This window comes from Schistocerca cancellata, chromosome 4 (assembly GCF_023864275.1).
Source record: "Schistocerca cancellata isolate TAMUIC-IGC-003103 chromosome 4, iqSchCanc2.1, whole genome shotgun sequence".
Lineage (NCBI taxonomy): Eukaryota > Metazoa > Arthropoda > Insecta > Orthoptera > Acrididae > Schistocerca > Schistocerca cancellata.
Genome location: NC_064629.1, coordinates 169826837 through 169849922, shown reverse-complemented (window position 1 = coordinate 169849922; position 23086 = coordinate 169826837). Strand labels below are relative to the sequence as shown.

The 23086-nt window shown below is 38.7% G+C and overlaps 1 protein-coding gene and 1 pseudogene across 5 annotated transcripts in view; one reads left to right on the top strand and one right to left on the bottom strand.

Moving 5' to 3' along the window:
• Positions 1-23086, bottom strand: part of LOC126183279 (ubiquitin carboxyl-terminal hydrolase 15-like) — a 176653-nt gene that overhangs the window by 111433 nt on the left and 42134 nt on the right. For 4 of the 5 annotated variants that reach the window (XM_049925103.1, XM_049925104.1, XM_049925105.1 and 1 more), the window contains exons 4-5: positions 20413-20539; positions 3935-4124 (exon numbers count right to left, since the gene is read on the bottom strand). In XM_049925103.1, the coding sequence (XP_049781060.1) occupies positions 3935-4124; positions 20413-20539 (317 nt within the window). The remainder of the gene's footprint in view (positions 1-3934; positions 4125-20412; positions 20540-23086) is intronic. The other variant, XM_049925107.1, reaches the window with a different exon arrangement.
• Positions 22396-22513, top strand: LOC126185584 (5S ribosomal RNA; annotated as a pseudogene).

Genomic DNA, 23086 nt, shown 5'->3' with positions numbered 1-23086 from the left:
TTCCCATAAGTTTTCAACTCTTTCTGGATTCCTTTATCACCCTCATTTATTAGAGCAAAAGTTTATTAAGGTGTAAGGCTTATTCGCACATTATACATTAAGAACTGAGAGCCTTTTGCTTGGAGAATCAAAGATCTATGACTGAATTTACTGCTGTTCTGCTGACAATGAATCCTGTTCCTAGATGTGGAATAACTTTCTTTACTTTGAGAATCCTATATCTCTCAGATTCTATAATGTCTTCATCTGTGTATCTTGTTTCCTGAACAGCCAGGAGTTGTGTTTGGTATTCAACTAATACTTTAAATAGTTATTTTAGTTTCCCTGTTTTCAAAAATGTGTTTATATTTAGGGCACCAGGGAAGAATATCCTTTTTGTCCTTAATTTACATATAAGGCTTAGAAGAACACTGCAAGTCCTTCACTTTGCACATTGTTCTAGGCTCCCGAGAATTCGATGGCCCGTATGCACTGCTTTCTGTGATAAAGGATTTCTTTTTTAAATTATGTCCTGGGGTAGTTCCATTTGGACAAATTTCCATCATCAGCTATTTGATATTCTTGTTCGTGATCTGATGTGCGCCAATTCACATTTAAAACTGAGATTATAAGTCCCAGAGTATTATTTCAGCTGCCCCTCACTACAAAACTGCCAAGTTACAAATGTATGTGACAAAGCTGTTCACAACTAAATTCTTCATATAATACTGTTACAATCCAAACTACAGTACAAAATGGGCAATTTTTTTATACCTTTCAGTGTTGCATTTGTTAACCTAGCACCAGATCTTCAAACTTTATATCCAAAATATCAACACAGTAATGAAAAGATACAAATTTGAAATGACAAAGTCAGACAAAGGAGTATTGACACAGACTTTAGACCAAGCCTGGCAAAGTGTGGTTCATGAGTCATTCTCCTTGAGCGAGTCCTTCCCCCTCCAACTCAACTTGTGTGGTGTAATCACAGCCTCATCACCGACAAGTCAGCCAATTGCAGGGACGACTATCTGTCATCTCGAATCGTGAGCTCCAGCTACTCCCTATACACAAACAACACAAGACATACACTACTAAAACTCTGATCTTTATTTGGATATTTATCCCAAACTCTTACACCTGCATTAATTACAGTATTATGTAATGGATAGTTTGCCACCCATGATATAGAAGATATGTTGAGTTGTAGACAGAAAAAACAAAAAGACTGCTACAAATTTGAGAATTCGGCAAAAACGCCTTCTTCTAAAGTACAAGTGAGTTTCCTAATTCAGAAGGAGGTCTCTGGGCTGAAAGCACAAATTTATAACAGTCTTTTAGTTGTGCATGTCTGTGACTCAACATCTCTTCTATATGGTGAGTAACAATCTACTCCTTTCATAACATTGTCATTATACCAGCCTGGACTTCCCATTGTTTAATCACATTAATGAATTTGAATATTCAGGTTAGATTTATTTAACTTGGTCTTGAAAAGTTCTGCAACATTGATTTCAATTTGTGTTGTGGAAAGAAGTTCATGTTCCAATGACTCAATGGTCACTGCATTACACTGATCAGATCTGAAGTACTACTTTCAAGAAAACGTACTCTCACAAATATATGATGATCTGGGGGGGTGGGGGGGGCGGGGGAATACTTTAGGAGAGAAGTCTGAGTTTTGGGTAGTCTTATGATCTGACTTCAAAAATTGCAGAATCGATTCTTGCTCTGTATAGGATGAACAGATTGTTTTGTTGGAGATCACTTCTATCACTTCTAAAATTAATTTTTATTGGATCATTAAAGAAAATGATAAATGGTTCTAGAAGTTTAAAATCTGTAAAGTTACTATGAAACTCACTGGAAATTTCATCAACAATGCAAGAAAATCTTAAAAATTTTAGATCATTGTATTCTTGGTTCAATTCACAGCAACTCCGGAAATGACACAAATTTTCCTTGTTTAGTTGCGATTTAAACAACATAAGTTTACATTGGAATCCATTAACACCTACAAACATATCAGTAAATATGGTGTTCCTTTCCTTTCCAATGCAAATTCAAATTATTTCCATGATTTGCAAAACATGTTAGAAATGCTAATCTTGATAAAAAAAATTAAAAAATCCTTTTGAATCTTTTAGCTTAGTTTCAAATTCTGTAGCACCAAGTTTTACCTCATTGTTCGAAACTTGGAAACTTATTTTTTAAATGGGGGGAAAAAGAGAGAGAAGCATTTTCCTGCACTCAACTCAATTTAAGAATTAAGAAGCATTTCAGATCAGCTGCTTCCAAAACCTATTTAAATTTTCAATGAGATAGAGCTCAATTACCTCTTGTATTACATTAATACTTCTCGTTACATCTTTCACTGTGGTCAGCATTCTGACACCCTTCCCACATAGTGCTTACTGCTGAATAATGCAACGAAAGATAAGCAATTTATTCAGTGTTATCTTAATTCAGCAATGGATCCTTTTTCACTATCAACTATAGCTGAAGCACCCTCAGTACAAACTGCAGAGTATTTTAAAAAAACCACCAATTTTGCCAACAAACTTTTTAACTGCTTTGAAGATAATGAAACCTCTTGTTCTGAGCAATGAAACTACAGTGAGTAATTCTCTGTAAACAGAAAACTTGTCAAATACTACACAAATTAAAATTAGTAGTCGACTAAATTTTGTTCATTCAGTACTCTCATCTACACAAGAAGAATAATGTCTTCATTTTGTGTTAAATCATGTAGTTTTTTTTTATGCTATGCCTCATGTGAGGAATTCAATTTTTTACAGCGTTTCATGACAATGCGACTGTTTTAAATTGTTTAGCTGCTTCGTCATCACCAAAAGCATTTGCCATTTCTGTTGCACATTTTTTTCGTGAGTACACTGTTGCTCAAACATTTTTGAGCTTTTGTTTAATTTAAGCATACAGTATAAGATGCAATTAAATTCTTTTTCTTTAAGACTCGATGAGCATGACACACACACACAGACACACACACACACACACACACACACACACACACACACACACACACACACACACACACACTCTCTCTCTCTCTCTCTCTCTCTCTCTCTCTCTCTCTCTCTCTCACCCCCCCCCCCTTTCTCCCCATTCACTAAAGTGCATCATTCTTCACAAGAGTACTGCTCACGTGGTGCTTCAAGGAGTAAAGAAAGATGTCGAGCAAGATTACTGCCATTGTTTTGAATTCTGTACTTCTTCAGTGCTAATCATTGGTATTTTTCATACGAACTGTATACGAATAAGTACTTAATCTGGCACTCCTCACCAAAAACATGGTTCTCCAGTACTCTTCCTTTACAATATTCGTAGATCAAGAAAAATCAGAATCAAAACCAGAATATTAAATAACAATCATATTCAAAATGACAACATGACCGATAGCCCATTGTTAAAGAGGCTAAATCTGGACAGAACACAGAGCACAGAGCAAGTGGACCAATGAAACAGCAATGCCTCTTCAAAGTAGGGAAACTAGTGAACATGCAAGAATCTAAGCTTTAAGGAAACAGTCAAAGAGACACTGCCTCACTTGACTGCTGCTAAACAAGAAAACCACAGGCTGTGGAGAGGCCTTGATGACACCATGCAATTAGAGCTGGAGAGCATAACATCCACTGAAACGCAATGACTTGTGAGCCACATTTTGCCAGGTTGCTTTAAACCTTAGCGCCTGACTTCCAGTGGCATTACAAGCACTAACATTATTTCATTATGTCTGTACATTTAAAATAACTCAATTTGAATAGAGAAAACTATGTTAGTTAAATATGACCATAGAATCTTCTTGAACAAACCTTCTTCCATACCAAAATATAGAGCAAAGAAAGAAAAAAGTTCATGAGTGTTACCATACTTTCTCTGAGCACTCACTCAACTTAAACAGTAAGCAGTAATAAAATAAAAAGTAATTCATTACCTCTTTCGGGGGTATTGGGCTGAAAACTTTGTGGCAAGCACTAGAATCTGATTCACATACAACCCTTCTTCATTAACGGTGGAGTTTTCATTCAGTTCAGTATAGTCTTGACTATTGAAACAGGCCATTAGTTTCACAGGTGTAGATGGTGGAATTCTGAATGCCCTTTTCATGAACTCTATAATGTGTGCTGAAATAAAGTGAAAATAAAATGTTCATGTACATTCCACTCCTCAGAACTCACAATATCATAACATTAACGAATCATTAATTCATTACTGAAATAATGAAACACTGCACCATACACATGTTTGTTCCCACCCTTGCACCCCCATCATTCTTAGCATGAAGTGTTTCAAGAATTTATTCTCATTGTCAAGTGCAAATATTCACATGAGTATTTCATGTGATGTTTGCATCTGTGTTACTCAACCTCTGTTGCACTGCAGTCATCTTTTTTTATGTTAAACTTCAATCAGAGAAAATAGGTCTTGGGACATTTTCTACATGCTGACATTAGAAATAGTATACTTTGTCTGTCTACTTACATGTACTGTTCCTCCTCCATTATTTAGAAAACCACACACATGCAAACCATCACTCACACTGTTTCTTTAGTAAAATGAAAATACGTGACAAAGATACTATGACAGTATGACTTCACAAAGAGTTTGCATACAGTCTGCAGTGTTATATTTTCTGTGGATTACATTATTTACATAAAGCTGTCACTTATAAATTTAATCTTACCATTACTGACTTTTAAATTATTGATTAATCTCTACATTTAATTTAGTTGAAAATATTGAGTAGAGTTTATGAAGAATGAATATATGGAATTTAGAGTAGTTATTACAATAATTACTGTAAATTTGCAGTAGTTATTATAACAACAAGTGCAAATTCCATAAATATGTTCATTCTTCATAGATTTTACTCTATATTTGCAACAAAATAGAAAATAAAGCATAACTGATAATTTAGAAGTCTGTAACTGTCAGAAATGGTAAGATAAAATTTATAAGTGACAGCTTTATATAAATAATGCAATCCATAAAAAATGTAACACCACAAACTGTATGCAATCTCTTTGTGAAGCCATACTGTCATAATATCTTTGTAAGATATTTTCATAAAAAAAAGAAAGAAACAAAGAAACAAACAGTTTGTGTGTATGTGCGTAGTTCTCTGAACAATGGAGGAACAGTACCTGTAAGCAGACAGACGAAAAATACTATTTCTGACATCAGCATGTAGAAAACATTCCAAAATTTATTTTGTCTGGTTTTCGAATTGCAGTTCAACCTCAAAAAACATGACTGCAGTGCAACAGAGGTAGGACAACATGAACGCAAACACACAAAAAACTAATGTCAATATCTGCATTTGACAATGAGAATAAATTCTCGAAATGTGCCATATTAAGCATGAAAATGTATGTAAATGATGCATTGTTTCAATATTTAAATCACAAATGATCCAATTTCAGGTTTTCCAAGCACGATGCTTATAATGAATGAAATTAAATCAATAATACATAATTATCGGAAAACTTCACAAAACTTTGTGTACAACAAATGCATGAAATAGAAATTAAAAGTGCGACAAAAAGAAAATGCTGTCAGTATCAAAAAAAGTAATAGTACCGAATATTGCTTACACCCTATGAACTTTTCACAGTTCCTGGAAATACATATAGTTTGGATGGAGTTTGAGATTAAAAAGCTAAATATTTTACTATTCATCTAACACCCCAAGTGCACTTGCAAATACAAGTGTTTGCTCTAGATTCATTCAAAAGCGAGATTTACAAATTCTCTGTTCTGAATGGCATTTTTCAACACAGAAATCACAGATAAGGCATTTGACAATTTATTTTCAAACTGATATTCTTCATTCAGTTCAAAGTATGGGATTCACTTTGTTACATTTATCTAGTTTATTTTATTCTTCCCTATAAACGTTAGAAAATCTTCATTACTCAGACAATTGTGCTCCGATGTCATGAACAGCTTAGGTGCATTTTCCAACAGTTGTCAAGATCTTATATCACACAGTGGTGACACTGTAAGAACTACTTCAGATTTAGGATTTAGAATTCCAAGTTAATACTGACAAAGCCAGTTGTTACAAGGTCCAGCAACACTGAGTAGTTTAAGATTTATATAATGCTGCTGTTTTCTCTAGATCTCTGTTCAACCTTTCAATGGCATTCAATAGCCATGAGATGGAAAACTTGCTTGGATTTCAGAGATACACTGACGAGCTATTTTACGACATACACGGCTTCATCACTTGACAGATAGCTTCCTCCATACGCCAGGTTAGATTGGATGGGTTTCGTTGCAAGATTTAGTTTGGCCATGTCTGTTCAAGGAGCTGGTAATGGTTGGATTACTATTGCGCACACCAGGCGCGCCCACACACACACACACACACACACACACACACACACACACACACACACACACACACACACGTGGGCTGGTTGTGGTGAGGGTGGGGTGAGTAGAGGGACGGGGAGAGGGAGGCAGGAGGCTTGGAGAGGAACTGGGGGTGGGCAACTAGCAGCTCTGAGGGAGGCCAATTTGCCAGCTAGGAATGCTGGGAGGGAGGGGTGGCAAGTATAGTTTCAGCAATTGGTGGGAAGTGGCACATGCTGAAGGTGTTGCGGGGACATGAATTGGGAAGGTGTGACAGGACAGAGGAAGGGGAAACTGTTGGGTGGAGGGTGCAGGGACAATGGGCTACTTGAGATCGAAGCCAGGATGATTACGGGAGCAGAGGATGTGTTGTACAGGGTAACTCCCATCTGCGTAGTTCAAAGAAGCTGGTAGTGGAGGGAAGAATCCAGATGGTTCGGGTTGTGAAGCAGCCATTCGAATTGTACATGTTGTGCTCAGCTGCCTATTGTGCCACTGGGTGGTCAACTTTGTTCCTGACAACAATTTGGCAGTGGCCATTCATCCGGGTGGATAGCTTGTTGGTAGTCACACACCAACATAAAAGGCTGTGCAGTCTTTGCAGCAGAGTTGGTATATGACATGGCTGCTTTCACAGGTAGCCCAGCCTCTGATAGGGTAGGATGAGCCTGTGACAGGATTGGAAGAGGTGCTGAATGGGTGGATTGTGCAGGTTTTACACCTTGGTCTGCCACAGGAATACAATCCATCTGGTAAGAGGCTGGGAGTGGGAAGGGTGTAGGGATGGACTAGGATGTTGTGCAGGATCGGTGGGCAATGGAACACCACTTCAGGAGCAGTAGGGAGGATCTTCGGTATTATGTCCTTCATTTCAGGATAGGATAAGAGAGAATCAAAGCCCTGGCAAAGGATATGGGTTCAGTTGTTCCAGTCCAGGGTGATACTGGGTGATGAGAGGGGGGGGGGGGCTTCCTTTGTAGCTGATTCTTGGTGGTGGTGGTGGTGGTGGTGGTGGTGGGAGGAGGATTGGAGGTGTGCGAGGGTATGGCATGGGAAATCTGTTTGTAGACTCCTAAAAATCCCTCCCATACAGCCTAATCACCTGTGGACGACATAACTGTAGTGACAAGAACTTCCCTGTATAGTATGCAGAAGGTCTCACTAAGGCCTTCATAGATTGGCAATAACCCCCAAAACTAGCCCAACAGATTTCCCGTACCATATCGTCACACACCCCCAACCCTCCCACCACCAGCCACTACAACTACACCTGCCATTCCTAGCCAGCAAACTGGCCTCCCTCTGAGCTGCTAGCCACCCATCCCACCTGACACTACCCCCACCACAACCAGTCCACCTGCCTCAAAATAATATTAGCACTGTCAGTCTAGCTGGCACCATGCAGGGACATAGAATAGAACAGAAAGTAATGGAACAGAATAGAATTAGAATAGAATAGAATATTTCTATTCATCTTTCAGTATTTTTCATACAATTGGCTTCGTCAAAGTTTACAGTGGAGTCAATTTTTATACAATCATGAATTACATATACAGAAAATAACCCAGGAAATAACTAGTTTATTTCAGAAATAAAAGATTTTCTGTACTACTCAGGAAAAACATACATTACACTGATTAGTTTTAAGGTATTCTTCAACTGAATAGAATTCACTGTATTTCTGCCAATTTTTAATATGCTATTATACTTATTTATCGGTACTGTACGAGCTGAGTATGGGAACTTATTGAAACATTCTGGCTATCTTCTTCTGCCATCATAAATTACATTTAGTTTCTGGGGAATTGTCCCAGAACCATATTCCATACTGCAGATGAGAGTGGAAGAAAGCAAAACATGACTGGAGCAGCAATTGTTTGCTGACACGGTTCCTCAATTTGTACATTAAAAAAAGGTATACTAGCTAGTTTGCTGCACATATAATTTGTGTGTTCTTCCCAAAAGAGTTTTTGGTCTATGAACAGTCCAAGTAGCTTTACAGTTTTATTTTGATTTTTGGTTACCTTTGGATTAAAAATTATTTCTTCTGTTTTTGTTTGGTTCATGCACAGCTGATTGGCCTGACATCACTGATTAGTCATTTGCATCATTTCTCTGTTGTTAGCATGTACATTTTGTAAAATCACACCTATGGTTATTAATGTCATGCTGATGACATATAGTATATTTTTACACAGTACATAATGTGAAAAGCCATTAATGTAGACAATTAACAGGAAAGGCCCAACAACAGAGTCTTGGGGTAGTCCTCTTTTTTATTGGGGGCACTGATGATCTCTCCTTATTTGCATACACAAGCTGTAACCTATTACTCAAAAAGATTTGAAAAAAACTGAGTGATTTACCTTCTATGCCACAATATTCTAACTTTTTGATGATTTTGCTATGTGACACTGAGTCAAATGCTTTGCTTAAATCAATAAGTGTTCCAGATGTAGGTAGCCTTTTCCATACATTTCATAAACATAACTCATCAAAGCTTAACTTGCTTTTACAGTTGAGAGATGATACCTGAATCCAAACTGTTGCTCATTTAAAATTTTGTTGTTTTCAAGATGGCTGTATATCTGTTTATGCATACAATTTTTTGTTATCTTGGGTATGGTTAGTACTATTGAAATGCGTCTGTAGTTACTTGTGAAGTTTTTATCACCTTTTTTATGCATAGGTAATGTAATTGTGAGCTTAAGGCATTCTGGGAAAATTCCTTTTTCTATTACTCTGTTGTGGTTCATGGTGTGGGTTCCTGTAGTCATGTCCTAGTTCATGAACCACGGGCAACGTATGAGTGGCCAAGTAAGTGGTCCCGACAGTCGGGATACTGGTTACTTCGGAATAAGGCTGGGCATCTCGGACATATTCTGAGTCGTGGTCACCTTTGTGCTCATATGGCAAAGACTACCAAATCCACCGGTTAGTCCCTCAGCCGTTAGGGGTAAAACCCAATGGGACTCGGGGTAAGTAAGGCAGCAACCTGCTTCCCTGGTACTTTAAATATGATGCTGGCAACAATCAGAGCAAAATGCCTCGGACCTTTGGAGGTGACGGAGTCCCACCTCTAACTGACAAATCAGGGACTCCTAAGATACGACTTGGCAAACAAATGGTAATGAGATGGGGAGCTATTAATATCAATGGGGGCTACTCTGGGAAGAAGGTAGAGCTGGCAGAGGCTGCAAGTAAGATGGGGCTGGACGTTTTAGCTGTTAGTGACATTCTGGTAAGGGGTGAGAAAGAAGAGGAAGTGGGAGAATACAAGGTCTACCTGTCAGGAGTCAAAGCAGGAATAGCACAATGGGGTGTAGGGCATTACATCAGGAAAGAAATGGAACCCAGCGTAGTTGCAATAAGGTATGTAAACGAACGACTGATGTGGATAGATTTGACAGTGTCTAGCAAGAAAATTAGGATTGTGTCAGTATATTCGCATTGTGAAGCGACAGATCAAGATAAGATGGATAGTTTTTATGAGGCACTCAGTGATGTAGTTGTTAGAGTAAAGGACAAGGACAGTGTTCTGCTCATGGGTGATTTTAACGCCAGGATTGGAAATCGAACAGAAGGGTATGAAAAGGTTATGGGTAAATTTGGAGAGGATATGGAGGCCAACAGGAACGGGAAACAACTCTTGGATTTCTGTGCCAGTATGGGCTTAGTAATCACAAACTCCTTTTTTAAACATAAGAACATTCACCGGTATACTTGGGAAGGCAGGGGAACCAGATCTGTCATTCACTATATAACAACAGATCAGGAATTCAGGAAGGCTGTGAGGGACACACGTGTATTCAGGGGATTCTTTGATGACACTGATCATTATTTAATCTGCATTGAAATTGGGATTGTGAGGCCGAAAGTGCAGGAGGTCAGGTCCATATGTAGGAGGATAAGAGTGGAAAAACTTCAGGATAAGGAAATCAGGCACAAGTACATAACAGCGATCTCAGAAAGGTACCAGTTAGTTGAATGTAGTCAATTACAGTCATTGGAAAAGGAATGGACAAGGTACAGGGACACAGTACTAGAAGTGGCTAAAGAATGTCTTGGAACAGTAGTGTGTAAAAGTAGGATGAAGCAAACAGCTTGGTGGAATGATACAGTCAAGGCAGCCTGTAAAAGGAAAAAGAAGGCGTATCAAAAATGGCTACATACCAGAACCCAGGTAGACAGAGAAAGTTATGTTGAAGAAAGAAACAAAGCCAAACAGATAATTGCAGCATCCAAGAAGAAATCGTGGGAAGACTTTGGAAACAGGTTGAAACTATGGGTCAAGCTGCTGGAAAACCATTCTGGAGTGTAATTAGCAGTCTTCGAAAGGGAGGTAAGAAGGAAATGACAAGTATTTTGGACAGGTCAGGAAAACTGCTGGTGAATCCTGTGGATGCCTTGGGCAGATGGAGGGAATATTTTGAAGAGTTGCTCAATGTAGGTGAAAATGCGATCAGTAATGTTTCAGATTTTGAGGTAGAATGGGATAGGAATGATGATGGAAATAGGATCACATTTGAGGAAGTGGAAAAAATGGTCAATAGATTGCAGTGCAATAAAGCGGCTGGGGTGGATGAAATTAAGTCGGAACTCATCAAATACAGTGGAATGTCAGGTCTTAAATGGCTACACAGGATAACTGAAATGGCCTGGGAGTCGGGACAGGTTCCATCAGACTGGACAAAAGCAGTAATCACACCAATCTTTAAACATGGAAACAGAAAAGATTGTAACAACTACAGAGGTATCTCTTTAATCAGCGTTGTGGGTAAAATCTTCTCAGGTATTGTTGAAAGGAAAGTGCGAGTATTAGTTGAGGACCAATTGGATGAAAATCAGTGTGGGTTTAGGCCTCTTAGAGGTTGTCAGGACCAGATCTTTAGCTTACGGCAAATAATGGAGAAGTGTTATGAGTGGAACAGGGAATTGTGTCTATGCTTTATAGATCTAGAAAAGGCATATGACCGGGTTCCTAGGAGGAAGTTATTGTCTGTTCTACAAGATTATGGAATAGGAGGCAAACTTTTGCAAGCAATTAAAGGTCTTTACATGGATAGTCAGGCAGCAGTTAGAGTTGACGGTAAATTGAGTTCATGGTTCAGAGTAGTTTCAGGGGTAAGACAAGGCTGCAACCTGTCTCCACTGTTGTTCATATTATTTATGGATCATATGTTGAAAACAATAGACTGGCGGGGTGAGATTAAGATATGTGAACACAAAATAAGCAGTCTCGCATGTGCAGATGACTTAGTTGTGATGGCAGATTCGATTGAAAGTTTGCAAAGTAATATTTCAGAGCTAGATCAGAAATGTAAGGACTATGGTATGAAGATTAGCATCTCCAAAACGAAAGTAATGTCAGTGGGAAAGAAATATAAACGGATGGAGTGCCAAATAGGAGGAACAAAGTTAGAACAGGTGGACGGTTTCAAGTACTTAGGATGCATATTCTCACAGGATGGCAACATAGTGAAAGAACTGGAAGCAAGGTGTAGCAAAGCTAATGCAGTGAGCGCTCAGCTACGATCTACTCTCTTCTGCAAGAAGGAAGTCAGTACCAAGACTAAGTTATCTGTGCACCGTTCAATCTTTCGACCAAATTTGTTGTATGGGAGGGAAAGCTGGGTGGATTCAGGCTACCTTATCAACAAGGTTGAGGTTACGGATATGAAAGTAGCTAGGATGATTGCAGGTACTAGTAGATGGGAACAATGGCAGGAGGGTGTCCACAATGAAGAAATCAAAGAAAAACTGGGAATGAACTCTATAGATGTAGCAGTCAGGGCGAACAGGCTTAGATGGTGGGGTCATGTTACGCGCATGGGAGAAGCAAGGTTACCCAAGAGACTCATGGATTCAGCAGTAGAGGGTAGGAGGAGTCGGGGCAGACCGAGGAGAAGGTACCTGGATTCGGTTAAGAATGATTTTGAAGTAATAGGTTTAACATCAGAAGAGGCACCAAAGTTAGCACTGAATAGGGGATCATGGAGGAACTGTATAAGGGGGGCTATGCTCCAGACTGAACGCTGAAAGGCATAATCAGTCTTAAATGATGATGACGATGATGATGATATTACTCTGTTACACAGTGAAAGAAGTGGCATTTTGATTTCCTTTCCTATATACTTTATGATTAAATTACTGAGCCCAAAATAGTCTTCTGTTTTGGAATTGCTTAGTTTGTGTATCAATTTATGAATTTCATTAAGACAGTAACAGTTAACTGACTTTAAATAAATAACCTTTTTTCTCTCTTTGTCCTTAAATCTATGTCAATATCACCTATAATTATAATTTTATGCTGTTTATATTTGGACAACTGCAATGTTGAAGCATTAATTTTTTTTATATAAATACTATTTCATCAGAACCTGGTGTTTGATAAAATGACACAATTACAATTTTTTGGGTGTGCATTACCATACCAGGTACTACAAATGTACCTTCAAGGCATATTCTACTAATCTTCTATGACTGAGTAATGCAAATCAAGATAGCTTTAAAGTAGATTGAGACCCTACCATGTCACATGCTTGTTACAAGCAAGTAGCTTGTTACAAGCAAATATCCAAGTGGAACAAACATGTCTATTTCAGACTCTTTCACCCATATGTTCAGTGATACACAAAACACTGCAGTTGATTTTATGAAGCCAGTATTGCAGTTCACTGACTTCACTTCTAAGAGATTGTACATTTATATGAAGAAGGAGAATACTGTTATTAACACAGAATAGTGTTTTGATTTCACTGTGTCTTGCATGTTCATTTATTTCCACCGGGTGTTCTAAAGCACAGTTACCTGAATGAGTTAGTGTGCTACAGTTTCCTCTTAACATGGTTTCTACCCTTCCTTCCCTCCTAATGATGTTTTCCCTATTTAAAAAAAAAACATGGTACATTAACATGCATGGAAGAACTGTCTTTTAAAACAAGACTGTTCCATTCACAAATTTCATTTATAATCTTGCTTCTCTCTTGACAGAGAAATTTGTTTTCATGGTAATTCTGATGCTCACCATGTTCACTGTACAGACTTTTCTCTAATCGACTAATATCTATTACATTGTATTCCTCCTAAGTGGAACATAGTTGTTTGATTTTAATGTTGGTTTTGCGGATCCTTTTGTTAACATGTGAATCAAATATTAGGTCATGTCTGTGAGGTATCATCAAAACAACATTGTTTTTTGTCTTATTTACATCTAAAAAACTTCTCCAAACCTGTTACACAATTTTTGGCTTCATTATGTGCTACATTGTTTGCACCAGTCACACAAACGAACAAAATCACTGTTGTTCAATATATTCTTATCTCCTGAGACATCTTCAATTGTGTTTTTCATTCTTGCTCTGGGTTTCACAATTCCAGCTGCATGAAAGTCCATATTCACATCCTGTAAAATAATAGCTAGCTTTCTTCAGTGGTTGTCCACTAGAAATAGCAAACTGGATTTCTTTGTCCAGTGAAACTTCCTGGCAGATTAAAACTGTGTGCCCGACCGAGACTCGAACTCGGGACCTTTGCCTTTCGCGGGCAAGTGCTCTACCATCTGAGCTACCGAAGCACGACTCACGCCCGGTACTCACAGCTTTACTTCTGCCAGTATCTCGTCTCCTACCTTCCAAACTTTACAGAAGCTCCTCTGCCAGGAAGTTTCATATCAGCGCACACTCCGCTGCAGAGTGAATATCACATTCTGGAATCTTTGTCCAGTGTTTATGACTGCTGCTAACTTTAATTTTACAACTTTCCATTTTGTAACCTTCACACTGGCTGGAATATTTGCTTTCAACATCACAAAGTCATTTCTGTTTTCTGATAGCATGCTAAACCTGTTTTTGCACACAATATTAGTTTCATATAACGAATTTTGTTGAGAGTGCAGCACTTTTTTGTCCACTTTGTTAGGGATTTCTTGAGAAATATGAAGTCTTTGAGTTGTTAACACACTTCTGGCTGTTGATTGCACACAGAAGTTTTACTGAATTATTTACACACTTTTGGAAGTTATTTACACTGGGAAGAAGGTTTGAATTGTTCATGCACTTATGGCTATTTTTGTCCACTAGTGCACTGTAACCACTTGTACACACGAGTTTCATATCATTTGTTGTTTTCTGTATCACTTTTGAACCTGGTAATCTGCTTCTAATACTGCTTGAAGCCTATGTTTGTAACTCATGATTTTCAATTTAAGATTAGTATTTTCTCACCTCGAAATATTAACAACTTCCTGTAGGCTTTTTAAACATTTGTTTGACTTCTCAATTGCACCTTTAAACTTATTGAAATCACTGTTTTTTATAATGTAACTATAACTTTTAGTCATATTGCTATTTCCTGCTTCTACACTTGGCGCTACCTTGGAATGAAAATGTGTGTGTGTGTGTGTGTGTGTGTGTGTGTGTGTGTGTGTGTGTGTGTGTGTGTGTGTGTGTGTGTGTGTGTGCGCGCGCGCGCGCGTTTGTGTGTCCATCCACTAGCTCATCAAATGATAACTCTAAGAGCTAGCAACCTTTCCTTCTTCTGTGTGTGCATATCGAGACAATACAACACTTCTGCTTTTTGGTGAGTAGTCTCCTTTAATCCTAAAGTATTTGCATTCTACAAGAACTTTACAACAACTCTTTCAGTGCCATTCCTCATTTGTGCTACATCATCTTAATCTCAGTCTTTCTTTATATCTGTTGTTGTATTTGGTCTGAGAACTGAAGTGATGCGGCTCTCAAGACTAGTCTATTGTGTGCAAGACTCATCACCTCTGTATAACTACTGAAATCTACATACATTTGAACCAACTTACTGCAATCAATATTTGCTCACCACAACTTTCACTTAACCCCACCTATCCACCATATACTTCCCACCACTACCAAAGTGTTTTTTTTTTTTTTTTTTTTTTTTTAATATATATATATATATATATATACATGAGGACATGCCCCAACAACCACTCTCTTATTTTAATCAAGTTGTGCCATAAATTTCTTTTCTCTACAATTCAACTCAACACCTCTTCACTATTTACCCTACATACCCATCTAATCCTAAACCTTCTCCTATATAACTTAATTTATTTCATGACTATCATCTTTCCTCCCCCCCCCCCCCCCCCCCCCCCCGCCCGCCCATGAACTGATGTCATCCCCATTTCACTTATGTATAAGGCTACACTCCAGACACACACACCTTCAGAAAAGACTTCATAACATTAAAATTTATATTTGTTGTTCACAAATTTCTGTCTTTCATAATACTTTTCTTGCTACTGTCAGTATGCATTTTATATATCTCTAACTTGAACATCATACGTTATTTTGCTGGCCAAATAACACGACTCATCTACTTTTAATATCTCATTCTCCAATACAATTCCCTCTGATTTGTCCAAGTTAAATTGATACATTACAATATCCTTGTTTTACTTTTGCTGATATCCATCTTATATACTCTTTTCAAAAAAATCCGTTCTGTTCAACTGATCTCCCAGGTTCTTTGCTGTTTCTGACAGGATTATAATGTCATCACCATACATCAACATTCACTGTCTGTTCTATTTCAACAACTTAGATGACAAGCCAGTAACAGAGAAGGGGAGGCTGAAAGGTGATAGGTATATATAGTTGGGCTATATAAAGGAAACAAACTTGAAGGCAATATTATGAAAAGGAAGAGGAAAGACAAATATGAGGTGGTAGATATGATAACGCGAGAAGAATTTGACAGGGGAAATCTGAGAAAGGCTACAACCCTGTCACACTTCCTTCTCACCCTATTGCTTCCCTTTCATGCCCTTCAATTCTTGTACCTACAGTTGGGTTTCTGCACAAGCTATATAGATAGCATGACACCATGTATTTTATCTATACTACCTTCAGAAATTCACTGCATGTATTCCAGTTGACACTGTTAAAAACTCTCTTTACATCTCTAAAAAAAATGGAATCCAAACCAACCCCTCTGCGAGGTCAGCACCTACCAGTCTTTCCACTCTTCAGTAATTAATTTGTGTCATTATTTTGCAGTCATGACTTATTAAACTGATGGTTTGATAATATTCATATTTTTCAATGCCTACCTTCTTTCGAATTGGCATTGTTACATTTTTCTTGATGTCAGAGAGTACTACATACAAAGTCAAATAGTTCTGCCATAGTTGGTTCTCCCAAGGATCTCAATACTTCTGTTGGAATCTCATCTTTTCCAGGGGCCATGTCTCCAGTTAGGTCTTGCAGTTTCCTGTCAAACTCTTCTCAAATTACCGTAAGGACCACCGCATCTTCATCTATTTCCTCTTCCTTTTCCATAATATTGTCTTCAAATTGGTTTCTTTTGTATAGCCCTTCTATATATTCCTTCCAGCTTTCAGCCTTCCCTTTTCTGTTTAGTATTGGCTTGTCATCTGAGCATTTGACACTCACACAACCACTTCTCTTTTCTCCAAAGCTTTCTTTAATTTTCCTATATGCAACATCTGGCTTCATGCATGCTTCTACAGCTTTGCATTTCTACTCTTGCCATTTCTGCTTTGTCATTTTGCAGTTCCTACCAATCTCATTTTTAGACACCTGTATTTCTTTTTGTGTTCCCATATAACAGTTGTTGTTTAAAATACTACTCCAAATAATGAAAGTACCAAAATTCAGTGTGGTACAAATTTTTGGGACTGTCTGCAAATTACCAGGTGATTTTTCATCCTGAAGTGTACAGCTTGATGAGCATTCAATGTTTCTACAAGAAACATTGTCTGGAGGTAGCGTGCAAGAAACAAAAAACATTCTCTGGAGATCCCAGGCAATTTCTTGCAAAATGAGATTTTCACTCTGCAGCGGAGTGTGCGCTGATATGAAACTTCCTGGCAGATTAAAACTGTGTGCCCAACCGAGACTCGAACTCAGGACCTTTGCCTTTCGCGGGCAAGTGCTCTACCCCTTGCCCGCGAAAGGCAAAGGTCCCGAGTTCGAGTCTCGGTCGGGCACACAGTTTTAATCTGCCAGGAAGTTTCAATTTCTTGCAACCTTATCAAAAAAAACTTGGTGAAATCTTTTTGAATGATCAATTTTCTGTTACTATTCAAGACAAGCTTTTAAGTAGTTACTTGTACTGAACTCTGCAACAATCTTTTTGTAGAGGATACCTCATTAGTATTGACTTGTATGATCAATGGCCCTAGTATTAACATAAGAAGTAATTGATGGCAACTGATAGTCCCTTATAAACAATGGACAGTGCCTTATATATGATGTTAAGGCACAACACAGCTGAATGGCTAATGCCTTCATTCGCCTTCTGCTCAGGGATCTATAATACAGGTATGGTTTGTGATTCATTATCTGGTGATAGCTGGCAGGTTCAGACACACTGCATGCCATAGCCCAGTCTATGCACAAGTCACAAAGTGAAACAGTCTCCACCTACGAGTTCTATCACTACTAGACCATTCTGAAACTGGTATCTCTGCTCCCCTGGTATTTTCCATATTTGGAGGTGACTGGCTAAATTACTAAATTTTGTGTATGTTTCACATCCAAACAGCACACAATGTAATTCTGATTAATTTTTTATTGTTGGGATTCGGAGTTGTATACACCATTTTGAAAGAGACCATCGTAGCCTATGCAATTTATTCACAAAATCCACTAGTGCAACATTGGTTGGTTGGCCAAATGTAAGTTAAGGCACTAAGCAGTAAGGTCATCAGTACCTCGATCCCAGGGTAGTTCATTCGGAATTAGTGACGTCCACAAAGTATGTATTCTGATGATGAAAGTACAGAGGAGTGTTAAGACCAAGGGACTGAAGCCAATCCTGATTACACAGCTGAGAAAGAATTCACAGAAGTGTACGGAGTGGGCCAGCATGGAGGTCGGAGCAGACTAGAGGTCTCCCAAGGCTCATCCAATAACAGGAAGAGCCCCACCCTGGATCCAAATCCTGACAGCCTGATGGAAGGCAAAGACATTTACGGAGCACAGAATGTCTTCTAGCAGCCAGATTCAGAACAGTGAAAGTGGGAAGGCTAAGAATGTAATGGACATCAGTTGGACCATCACTAATAAAAACAAGGGGAGAGAATAGGTAAGGCAGCAGGTGGGTGGCCCCATGGCTCTGCATGCAACGGGAGTAGTCCTACTCACACACGTCCCATCACTGTTTCAGTATAGTCAATTCGTTGAAAGAGAACCCACTATTCAACAGAGTCTTATCCCTAAAATAGAAAATAAGGAGCAGCAGAAAAGAAGACAAACCGCATCTAAAAGCATTGAAAACGGAGTACGAAAGGGATGAAAGAGTGAGGTTGTCAAGGAGATAGCATCGGGGCCCCCAGATCCAGCATGCAGTCAGAGAGACTCCAATACAAACCCCCCTGCCCCGAAAGCAGCTTCAAACCTTGTACCTGAAAATAAAAACCAATCTCAGGGAGAACCAGTTCAGCTGTCCGTGGATCATCTACCAGTATGTGAAGCAAAGAATTTGGAGAGCTACGCATGGAGGGCGAGAAGCAGGGGCCATTCCAAAAGAATATTAGCTACTGTCTACTAGGCTCCACAACTACTATGTGGTGGTGGCTTATTACATAAAATAAGCCCATGAGTTAACCTGGTATGGCCAATGTGGAGGCGACATAGGACAGTGGATCCCTTCTGTAAGGAATGGAAGGAAGAGCATTAGCAGTAGCAAGCTTCTTGATAGTGTGGAGTTAATTAGAGGGGACAGTAGCCAGACAGATGTTCTCCCACCTCTTGAGTGAGCAGAGCTCTTGTACACACCTTCAAATCCGCACATTGGATCAACAAACTGAATAGGGATGAGTAATTCCTCCTCCATCCACATTGTTAACCAGTTCATTCCCTGGGATATTCGCATGACTTGAGACACAGAGAAAGACAACCCAGCAATCATTTAATAAAGTGAAGTGCTGTAAAAACACTACATGTTCCTGGCAACAAATGGTGTTCCTTACTGGCAGGGGATGCAAAAGCATATCCATGTCTTTAGAACCATCAGTGATACAGATGGTAGCAGCCCAGAACTCCTGAAGAACTGACTGGGGCTACAGACTTTCAGGGCCTTGAAATAGATCGGCGCGAATTCATCGCTTGGGCACAAAGCACCAGGGAGGGGGGTTAGAACACATGGGGAGCACATTCCATGGAGAGGTGGAGATCCTCTGGAGAGGGCAGAAAGGCACATTCCAACCACAAATCCCACCTGACGTTGATAACCTCATACGGGGGAAAAAAAAAGGATATGTTGGATGATCAGGGAACTGTCAAATGGCAATTGCATAGGCGATCAAGAGTTGATACCATCAAAACAGAAGACATAAGATCCCAGCTTCAGCTAGGAGACTGTCTATGGGACTAGTCTGGAAGGAGCCAATGGCCAGTTGAGCTCCACAATGATGGACTGGGTCGAGCTGACCCATGAACCTGGCAACCACAGTCCACTCAGGATGAGACCAGAGCCCAGGAAATACATAGAACAGTAGCACAATTTGCACCCCAGGAGATATGGGCAAAGAAGCAGTGAGCATTAAGCTTTTACATGCAACTATTCTGTAGTAGCGCAATATCAGGTGTATAGTGATTTCCAAGTTGAGTATAGCACTTTTTTTATTTTGACGTTTTCTAAAGCATCAAATTTTCCTGTATTCCACTTCAAATGGCTACATGGCCAAAACTGCAATAGAAGATTTTATGAATAAATGGTTTGAACGGTCAAGGGCAATAATGATGACTTTCACAAACTAATTCAATCTAAAACTATAAAAGTAGTAAATGTATCTCACAACAGCTGCAGTGACACAACACAAATAACTACGAGAAATTAAATAAAGTGAACACAGTGAAGCAAAAACTCAATTCATAACGTGCAGAGGTTCTTCGGTTCAGTTGCAGAAATATGTACATAAAATCAACAAAGTGCTCAACACAAAGCTAAATTATGCAAGTGATTGGTGTTGACTGTTTATTGGATTATAATTTCTTCAGAAGTATGTGAAAGAGCACTAACAATATAGTTGACAATGAAGATGCTTACCCACTGTATCTGATTTGCTGAATTTGTGCGTCAAAATGAAGTCAAAGTCAAAATCTTTGGCAAACTGTAGGTTCAAAAGGTAGATCTCAACTTTATAGCTTTTAGTAAAGGCGCCAAACTCAACAACCTGGAATTAAAGGTCTTTCATGAGTCACAGTGATTCTGGAACTGTAACTGATGTAAATATCATGTTATAGAGGTATTTTCATAATAAAATATTTTACACACAAACTTAGCTCCCAACAATCAGTACATAGCAATTATAAGCTTATATTTTCATTTTTTTCCACAGAGAGATTTCAAGAATCTTTCACTGGAAACGAAAATAAAGTTAAATGTGAAGCTATCAGAAAAAATTTGCAATGACACACCCAAAACACACACTTCCAGAAACAGAAGGTGAACAATTTGAGCCTCTGGTAATAAATCTGAGAGATAAAGAAATGGTGGGCAAGTGAATACTATATGGACAAAAAGACTTCAAAAAAATAAAACAGAATATGATCTTAAAAGAAACATTACTTTGCATTTGTAGCATCATTTGTGTGTACTATAATTTCTGGACTTTGCATTATACTGAAAATTCAACCCACAAATATATCTGCATTTTGCATTAGTTAATGTGGGATCAGGTAAGTGTTAATTCAGAAATATCGTAAAATATTAATACCAAAATATGATGTGAAAGAAGATGGCTATCAGACAACTATACAGACAGGGACATTGGGGATATGGCTGAAAAACACAAAGAAGCTAGAAAACACAATTTAATCTCTTAAGGACTGTATTGGCTGTAAATGTGGCTCCCTTGAACCCACGAGGAATACACAGGGGACAGTAGTATATGCCCAGTTCTTCACTTCATACTGGTACTTCAAACTTCATTAAGTGGGCTATTGTGGGGTAGCTGGCATCCAATGGCCACCTTTAAACTAAGGGAGTATACCATCTGTAGTAATCTCACTGCTGAAGAGGCAATAAATCAAATAAAAGGAAGGAAACAATGAAGCACACACACGCACACTCACACACAATTAAAATGTACTGTAACAATAAAATTTGTTGCAAGTCTTTACACATTCAAGTGGAAACAAACCATGTGGTTTCAATGCCTTTATTCTGGTAAGCCTTCTTGGTCACAGTGTCAGTTTGATTATCTCAATTCTCAACTACCTAGTAACTTGTCACACGATCACCATCATCCTTGACTTTGTATGAGAAAAAGATTTATTTGATGGTTGCCTATTGCACGCACATAATGGAACACTAGAAATGCCTTGAGGACAAATGGATTTCACACAGCCTCAGTCTTTCATTACCCCTGTGCCCACCAGGTTGTGTACAGTATTGCACAATATACCATAAATATATTTTAGAAGTATGTCTTAAATGTGTAATGAGAGAAAATAACAGTAACCAATGATCCAAAACTTTAGCATAATCATAAAATGGGAAACTGTACACAGAAAAGTTGAGGAACCTCTATAAATAGCCCCCAAGACTTCTCACATACACTGGATTTGTGTTACCTGTTTAGGTAAAGAGTACTCTTTCCTTCAAAGAGCCACGTGATTCAATGATAACAAAAACCAGGTCATTAAACCTTTTTTTTTTTTACCTTCTGTTATTAGCAGACATTTACAAGGCAATATCACAAAGACGCCATTAGTCCCATGGAAAACCTAATTGCAGATATGAAACTGAACAATGATCCACACAACTATGAGTACTGTATTTACCCAAATACAAGCCGACCTTTTTTTCTGATTTTTGTGGTGCAGAAATGCGTCTGCGGCTTAATATTCAGGGGCAAGACCAGGAAGTTCTGAAAAATGCTGCTAGGAGCTGCCATCAGTAGTTATTTTGTCACAGAAGCTGTTGTGTTGGTGTTCTGGGTATGGTACTGAATGTTAATTATTTTTTTATGATAGGGGACATTCAAATTTACTATTGCCAATTTTTGAATTTAGCATTTTTTCTAATGCCAACAGCCTTGCCACAGTGGTAACACCGGTTCCCATCAGACCACCAAAGTTAAGCGCTGTCGGGCTGGGCTAGCACATGGATGTTTGACCATCTGGTGTACCGAGTGCTGTTGGCAAGCTGGGTGCACTCAACCCTTGTGACAAAAACTGAGGAGCTACTTGATTGAGAAGTAGCGGCTCCAGTCTCAGAAACTGATGTACAGCCGGAAGAGCAGTGTGCTAACCACATGCCTTCCATATCCACATCCAGTGACGCCTATAGGCTGAGGATGACATGGCAGCTGGTCGGTACCACTGGGCCTTCATGGCCTGTTCAGGAGGAGTTGAGTTTAGTTTATTTTTGCTAATATTCATAGCAATAAAATTAATCTTTTTATAGACACCATCAAAAGGGACATTTTTAAGAAACTTGCAAAAGCTGGCAAGAAAGGTAAGAAGTTCTAGATTTCGAAAACTTGAGCTCTATTCAGAAGCTATCAGCACATGTCGATGCACGTTGAGCCATTTCTCAATGCTGTCAATATTCATTATGTAACAATAAGTGTTTCACTGTCATAATCTAATTTCATATTCAAGTACAACTAAAGTTCCACATTTGTACATACGTGTCATCACAAGCAAGCTTTTACAAAACTTTGTTGCTTCTGTGAGAGATTTCTACCATTACAGGTGATTGATACGAATCAAAG